The sequence below is a fragment of the Micropterus dolomieu genome, linkage group LG11, assembly GCF_021292245.1.
Source record: "Micropterus dolomieu isolate WLL.071019.BEF.003 ecotype Adirondacks linkage group LG11, ASM2129224v1, whole genome shotgun sequence".
NCBI lineage: Eukaryota > Metazoa > Chordata > Actinopteri > Centrarchiformes > Centrarchidae > Micropterus > Micropterus dolomieu.
The window spans coordinates 633,279-641,888 of NC_060160.1; the positions used below are offsets into that span (position 1 = coordinate 633,279).

The 8,610-nt window shown below is 43.2% G+C and overlaps 1 protein-coding gene across 1 annotated transcript in view; it reads right to left on the reverse strand.

The window, feature by feature from the left end:
- Positions 1 to 8,610, reverse strand: part of LOC123979353 (MAM domain-containing glycosylphosphatidylinositol anchor protein 2-like) — a 57,012-nt gene that overhangs the window by 24,175 nt on the left and 24,227 nt on the right. Inside the window, exon 6 of the mRNA XM_046063257.1 lies at positions 444 to 716. Coding sequence (XP_045919213.1) covers positions 444 to 716 — 273 coding nt within the window. The remainder of the gene's footprint in view (positions 1 to 443; positions 717 to 8,610) is intronic.

An 8,610-nucleotide genomic window follows, 5' to 3' on the forward strand; every position in this document is an offset into this window, starting at 1 on the left:
ACAAGTTAAGTCTGGAGTTATCCAAAAAAGTTCATGTCCAAACTCATTCAAGACAAGTCCAAGCCAAGAGGTACTTTAAGACAAATCAAGGTCATGTCTAGCCCGAGACAAGTACCAAGTAAAGTTCAAGTCATTCAAGACAAGTTTAAATCCAAATTCATTCACAACCAAGTCCAAATGAAGGCTCAAGTCTTTCTAGACGTCCAAGCCTTCAGTAATTCAAGATAAATCCCAGTCAAGTCTTGCCTGAGACAAGTACAAGTTAAGTCTCAGGTCGGCTGAGACAAGTCTCAAGTCATTCCAGACCAGTGTATTATGTAATTAAAGTCTTGTTCTCTCAAGTAATTGCAGATAACCACGTGTAACTCCACACAGAAACCCACCGTGCTCACACCTTCAAGTCAAAAACAATATCCCATCATGCCCCCGTCAAGCCAACTCACCTGTGACCAGGAAGGTGCAGCGCCCTGCCCCGGCCTCGTTGGTGATGTCACAGGTGTACTCGCCGTAGCCCTCTCGGTTCAGAGCTTTCACCAGGTAGTTGGTGTCGTCGCGCTGGTCACTGAACTGTCCGACGGTGAGGAGGCGGGAGCCCAGCTTCCACTCGTATCGCAGGAGGCGGGCGGGGTGAGCTCGCAGCAGGCGGCATGTGAGGCTGAACGCTCGACCGAGAGCCTGACGGATCTCCGTGAACACCGGCTCCACGTTGGGAGGGACTGGAAATACGAGACAGCGAAGAAGAAGAAGATCAAATGTTATAAACCACAGAACTTTATTGTAAAATTTCAAATCTATTGAGTGAGTTTTGGGGAAACGCGTCTCAGAGGATGAGCAGAGTTGAGGTTCTGGATCCACGATCAGTTCTGGTCATCAAATCTGAAACGTTCAGCTTTCAACGTTTGTACCTAAATAAATTACATTGATTGGTTTCTTAGTTTTGTTTGCTGAGACGGCAGAAATCGTAGCTACGGCATCCAAAAACTGGAGGTCCTGATTCACACACCTATGGAACTAATCAGATTAAGTTATTGATCAGGGCACGTCTCAAGTCTTTAAGGGCAAGTCTCACACCAGGTTTCAAGTCTGCCACCTTTAACCAGCTACTTGATCCAAATACTGGAGTCTAGGCCGACTTGAGTTTTAACTTGTACTTGTTTCACATCTATGACGTTGATCGGATTCAATTATTGATCTGACCTGAATAAGAACTGAACTGGCAAACTCCAGAAGCAGCTGTGAAAACCCAGACTCCACCTGTGTCTGTGTCTCAGCCGCCGGCCTACAAAGAGCACATACACCAGACAGGTTTCATTCTTTCAAGCCAATTTAGCTTACTGAGACACAGCTGATATAATCTGTCGCCTGTGATTTCTGCCTTTTGCTAATAACAAAGAGTGAAGAGAGAGAAAACACTTCAGTGGCAGACTGGTTAGCCTTGAAGCTCATCAGAGCTTTTTATAAACTCAGCCATAAGCACCAGACATCTAGATTATTTCTGGGACGTGCAGACAAAACATCACAGAGCTTTAATGAAAAGCTGCAGCGTCCGCTGTCGGACAGTTCAGAATCAGAATCACCTTTAATCTCCAGGTATGTGTTTTACTGTCAGTGTAAATACTCAAACACACATAAACAAAAACAACAACATTTGAAGACAGAGTGTGGTGAAATAGAGCAACGGATGCTGGAATAAATAAATATTTTTGTCATTATGCAATACTATGTGTTCATGAGGTAAGTGGATAAACAGTATGTGCAATATGAACAGTTTGGGGGATAAATGTGAGAACTAAGAGGGAAAAATCCAAACCAAACCTTTTTATGAACTACCCTGCAAACTTTCAGAAATAAAAAAGTTAAATTATTTTCAAATGATAATATATATTATTAAATTACTTGTGTAAAAGGGAAACAGAGCAAGTGATAAAAATCTTAGAGTCAAACGAACACGTCCCTTTTGGCAGCTTTTCAGAGCACAAATAAAAACATATTTTCATTTAAAAAATTTGCGGTGTTTTTTCTTCAGACTGGATCCTGTTATTGTCGGATGCTCGAGAGACACGATTTCTCCACAGGGATCAATAGAGTTTAAACTAATCTTATTTGATCTAATCTAATAATCTGATCCGCAGTTGATCTTGAAAATTAGGTTTGGAGATTTTCAGACCATCTGGGAAATTATCTTCTGGTTTTCACACACACGCACACACACTTATTGGTATAGGTGTACTTATGAGGACCTCGAACACAGCGGGTGTAAAAAACCCAAAACATGTTCTTTATCTCAACTCTTTGAGCTTCTGTGATGTCGTCACCATCAGCTTCAGACAATAAAAAATAATCAAATAACTCAACAATCTCTTTCTGTAAAGTTTAAAATTCAACATCTGTTAAAAATGTCTGAATAAAATCTGTAATTTTCATCACTTTAACGTCCGTTTTGACCTGAACGCACCTTAAAGTTGGACTCACTGTGTTAAACTGAATGAGACTAAATTTAACCGTCATGGCGGCTGCGTTTCATTTCCTGCTCTCTAACTTTCCTCTTTAATGAAACCAAAATGCCTCTAAAATAACCTTAAGCCTCTTAAGTATCTGACATATTTAAAGTCAGACGGGCGTTAACCTCGGCGCCGCGGCGCTCTGGTAAAGGGCACGAAGGCAGAGTCTGATCTCTCTTTTTAAATCCCTCCAGCAGAACTTCCTCAGAGGACTTCAGCCACATTACAGGTGTCACTTCACAGATTAACGTCGCGCTGTCAAACACGGATCAACGGACGGAAACCCGGCAGCTGCAGGCGACGGCCCTCTGACCTCTCAGCTGCAGAGGGAGGAATCACATCAAGCCTCCCGCCTGGCTCCAGGGACGAGGCAGCAACGGAGCCACATTAGGGTCAGAGTCAGAACTAAACAGACAAAATCACAAGTTTAAATGGAGTCTGAAGCCAAAGACCTGCAGACTCCCCAAAACACAGACCACAAGAACTGTGATTGGTCAGCTTGGTAGCATCGCATTTTCTCCAAGCCTGCAGAAAGTGCTCCGTGCTTTGAAGCTCATTTCACTAGCGGCCAAACCAGCGCCTGTAAAACAGCGGATACAGTTCTTTTTTTAAGCATCACATTCCCCGCAGCATGATCAGAATTAGATCCACTCATAACACTTGGAAAGAGCCGCACGATCATTATTTTACCCCCATTCAACATTAATAAATATAAGAAAAAATCCGTATGTTTGTTTTGTTGAGGAAAAAAGCTTTGACTTAATTTTACTCGTGCATATTTGTTGACAAAGATTTTATCAGAATTATTTTGATTGTTCTGCCTCAGGTTTGTGAAGTGATCCACTGTTTGACCATCAGCTTTCTTCAACTTTCACTCGGGAGCAGAAATCAGCCTTTAAACTTTAAACTCGTGATAATTATCGATATCGAAAGATATGAAACTTTTTATGGTGATAACATTTTTGGCCGTATCGTCGAGCCCAGCGGTTAGCCAAGTAAATCGGCCAGAGGTTCCACAGACGGAGGGTCAGCTGCTGGCTTTAACATAACATTTAACATTTTTAGCACGATTTGCTGCACGGCGACCGTCTGTAAATCAAAACGGCTCCCCGACACATTTCTGACACGTGGCCGCAGACGACGTCTGCCAGATATCTAGCACGCCAAATATCTGGAGGAGTCGGCCGACATCCACACCCAGCCAATGAGAGCAGGCGGCTGTAAAACCCTTTTTCCTCCCCTCCAGCTCTCTGGAGCTCAGACTGCTGCTGCCTGCGTCTGCCGCATTTTTGTGCCGCAATTCTTTGTCTTTAGAATAACTAACAGCTGTTTCCTGTGTAGGTTCGCCTCATTTCACATTTCACGTGTTTTCTTGACTAAACGTGGTTTGGAGACCAGCGCCGGGTGACTCAGCCGCCGTCAGCTCGTGTAGTGCGCGAGCCCCCGTCACCGATCAGACACGTAGCGTGAACGCCACGACGACTCAAGACTCCCGTCACAAGGGCGTCACTTTGCGTTGAAAAGTGTTGGGGGCCCAGATGACGGGCATGATGATACACCTGAGACCTGATGATGCTCAAAATCAAGACGAGAAAGAAATATGAAATGCTGAAATATATTTTGAGCATTAAACACCAAATTTCCTGCATTCTGGAGACATTTTCTGCTTCACTTTAGGGTGGAAATGACTTCATTTATAAAATTCAGCAGGCAGCTGACAATTCATACAGTAAATAGAAAAATACAACAGAATGTAATGCAGCAACCAGCAGCCTGGTACTTTTTTGCACATTTGTTTCTTCTATATTTAAATTGCTTTGCATGTAGAACATGTTGACAACGCTGTTGTCTGTGTTGTTTCACCGGCGCGAAGCGTGCTAGCAGACTAACCAGCTGATGTTACGGACAAAGTTTTTTACGCGGAGAGGTAAACCTGACCGGCCGTTCACAGAGAGAAGCAGCGTCGCAGCTGTAACACTTACCTTCACTAGTTAGATGTTATCATTATCTCTCTATTAGAGAGAAATTGTGCCTGAGCTTGTATCACATGATCATCTCAGGGCGTTTTACAGCTGATCTCGGCACATTAGTGGGATAAGAAGACAGAATAATTGAGAAATATGGCGATAAAGATTAGAAAGAGGACATTTCCTCCTGATGACAAATATACCAAGTAGCCTACAGGTGCATCTGCTGGAAAATAATTTAGTTTCTTTCATAATTTAATTCAAAAATATCATCTTGTGAATATTTCAAGCCTTTTTTCATTTTAATCTTGATGATTAGGGCTTTCAGCTCGTAGAATCAAAGTATCATAAAATGTATTAGAATTTCAGAACAACTTATTTATTATGCGCGGTGGTGCGGTGGTTAGCACTGTCGCCTCGAGAGCAAAAAGGTCGTGGGTTCAAACCCCGGTTGCCCCGGCCTTTCTGTGTGGAGTTTGCATGTTGTCCACGTGGGTTCTCTCCAGCTTCCTCCCACCATCCAAACACATGCAGCCTAGGTTGATTGATGACTCTAAATTGTCCTCAGGTGTGAGTGGTTGTCTGTCTATGTGTGGCCCTGCGATGGACTGGCGACCTGTCCAGGGTGTCCCCCGTCTTGCGCCCGATGTCAGCTGGGATTGGCTCCAGCCCCCCTGAGAAGAGCTCTTATCAACTAATTAACTCAAAAGTTTGTAAAAGTCTTTTAAAAGTCTTTAATCTCTCAGTCTGGTTCTGCTGCTCACAATTAACTTTTCCACCATATTCAGATTTTCTCTTAGATTTGAGATGCTCTGATGTAATAAATGTAAAATAGGCTAGTTTAATGAAAATCACTGTCCAATCACACGTCTGAATCTCATAAACATCACCCGTCAGGTTAACCCCAACCCTTTCTGACTTTTATTGCACACGAGACTAAAATTATATCCCACTATCTTTATTTATATTCTTTTGCCTTTTGTGCAATGTGTGTAACTGTGACACAGAATTTCCCCTCTGGGATCAGTATTTCTGATTATGGTGGCGTTTCAGTCCCAGTCTGAAAGTGCTGCTATAAGTTTTACACGCCATCAGATGCAGCTTAAAGCCCCAAAGCTTCATAACGCTTCATCCACTCATCACCACTCGCTAGCGAATGTCAGCTGATCAGACTGTGTTTGAGGGACAGTTTTGTCCGACGGATGAGTCGGCTGGGGAACAGGAAGGACGGGCGTCACAGCAGGTGGATTAACTGAAATTAAATGCGAAACAGGTCAAATGGAACGTTTAGAAGAAAGGAGTGAATGGAAGACGAGTAAAGGGAGCACAGATGCCAGAAGTAAATGTGAGGGAATCAGTTTTTAAAAATTTTTTTGCATCTGAAGTTTCTGATCAGTGGGTGAGAGAAGGACGGCGGTGACCATAAAGGAGCTGAAATTTGTAAAGTAAATTAGGGATGTAAACGAGTCCTTTTAAGCTGACGAGGAGACTTTTGTTTTGGATTTTAACGTGCAAATGAAATGCTTCGTAATTAATAAAAACAGATGCATCGAGATGAAACGATAATCGTTTTATAATCGCATCACAGCCCTCTGAACCGTAATCGAATCAGATCGTGAGCCCCCCCCCCTCCAATGATGAGCAGAAACCGTTAGACTGTATTTCTACTGTGTCTTCGTTATGTTAGTTGGCAGGAGTGAAAATGAGTTTCATTTGTTGCGTTTTGGATAAACTAGTTAAACTACAGTTAAATCAAAGATAGACTGTGGCTCTACAGGACGATTATTTTCCAAAGAAACATTCATCTTTTTCTCCAGATAGAATCTATAAACAGCATGAAAACATTTAGCCGACTTAAGGTGAAAAACATCTCCCAGGGGTGCACGCCCCCGGACCCCCCTAGATTTGGGCTACGCCCCGAATGTTTGCAGCGTCTGGCTCCTCCCCTGCTCAGCTGTCTCTGTGGATATAACGTCAGCTGACGGCAGAAGAGACAGAAGAGGACGCTAAGAAGAGATAAAGAGAGAAACGAGAGGCTTTTATAGGACGGCCCTGTTTTAACTGTTTTCTTAATTTTATCCTATGTTTTTTTTTTGAGTGCTGTATAAATAAAGATGATTATTATCATTTCTGTTGGACTAGTCAGTAACGTGGACGTGTTTTGGTGCCTCACTTTCTGGATGGCAGTTTTTGATCATAAATCAGGCACAGCGTCGGTTCAGGCGGGAAACAAGTCAAGCTCAGCTGATTCCAGCACATCAGCTGACAGCTCAGCTGATTCCTCTCTCAGCATTCATTGGCAAATTCCAGACAAGGCTCCTATTTAAGCCGCCGTAGCCTGCCCGCCTGTCCTCGCCGCTTCCTATGCAAAGCTCATATCTGATGGGGCTGCCTGATAATTATCGAGCCACACAGACGCAGTTCAGGCTGCTGTCCTCCTTCCCTCGGTGTCTGCACGCTTCACTGCAGGTAACAATGTGCAGACTGAAGATAAACAGCATCTAAGCTTAAAAGTTAGACTTCAGACAGCTTTCATTTAGCTCGTTGTACATCTAGCTCTGCCGAGCTGGCGTTGGCGCCGTGTGCTTTAATAACGGAGGACGATCGGTTAACCCCTTCTACAGGTTGTGCTCGTTAGTGGATCCATCGACAAAGTTGTCTTTTACTCTTGAGGTTTTGTTGCACTAGCTGCAGCAGCTGCTTTCACACCTGAACCAAAGTACACGTTTTGATCCATGCGGTCAGTTTTGGTTTCGCACTAAAGGACTTTACGTGACAGACCTGCGTCCTGTCGTCATCGTCTGCGTGGGCTGCGTCTCCCTGTTCTTGACACTGATTGGTTTATCAAACAGTCCAAAAGGTCCAGGGGAGGTTTCACACCTGCAACTTTGGTTCAGACCGAACTGAAAAGTCCGGACCAAACGAGGCAGGTGTGAAAGGCCCCCCTAGAGTTCCCTTCACTCTCTGCGCTCGCCACTGGTCGCGCGTGCATCCCAGAACAGATCCGTACCGCCAAATATAACTTTGCAATATCAGTCTTTGATGGTTGTCCTGACTGAACTAATGTACAAACACACGTGTACAGCTGTCCTTATTTCCCACAGCGCTGAAATGCTTACATTATGCTGCTTTAAAGAAAATGTACATGACTTCAAACTAAAATGTTTTGATGAAAATCTGTAAAAACTGAAGCAAATATATGAGCGGCCGATTAGGGTGAAAACATTAAAAAACAGACACGCACACTGACAATGTGCGCATATCCACTGACATACAGGGGTATCTGAGTGTTGTAGTGTAACGGGAAGCCTTAGATTCCTGTCCTAACTTTCAAAATAAAAGCATAGCTAACATGATGAAACATGGATTTCAGTGCGAGTGGTATTCCTTGTTCAGAGAGATTGTTTATCTCAGCAATTATATGAACAGTTCATCATTTATTATATTTATATATTTAGTTCAGCATCCCTAAACCTACAGGGAGGGATGTTTATTGTATGTCACATTTAATTTTTGCTCCTCACCTTCAGATATTTCAGAAACTTCATCTCTGTCTTCTTCTTCACATGAAACCTACAACACTTCACTTTATGATCTACAATATGCAAAGATTTGCTGAGCTTATTAAACACATTCTACATGTATTTTGACCATGAATATTTAGCTTGTTGCATCAGTGACTTCCTGTTACAATGAAACAGGCACTGAAATGACTTCACAGACACACAGACATGTAGCCTGTATCCTACTCTGTGTGACGTTTGTGTGGTGTGAATATTTTCAGTGTGTTTGTGTACTTTGTCAATGTGCATGTACACACATTTCAGTGTGTGTGCATGCACAGTCGGTGGTGTGTGCCCTTTTTAATGTGTGTGCGCACATTTTCAGTGCGTGTGCTTGGTGTGTTGTTGGTGCACATATGATCATTTTCAGTGTGTGTGCGTCTGTTTTTCAATGTTTTCACCCTAAATGGCCTCTTATACAAATAAGCTGAAACATCCAGGCCTGTTTAAGTCGACTGTATCCGTGGGCAGAAAACTGACACACACACACACACACACACACACATACGCACACACACACATACACACACACACACACACACACACACACACACACACGCACACACACACACAGACGCA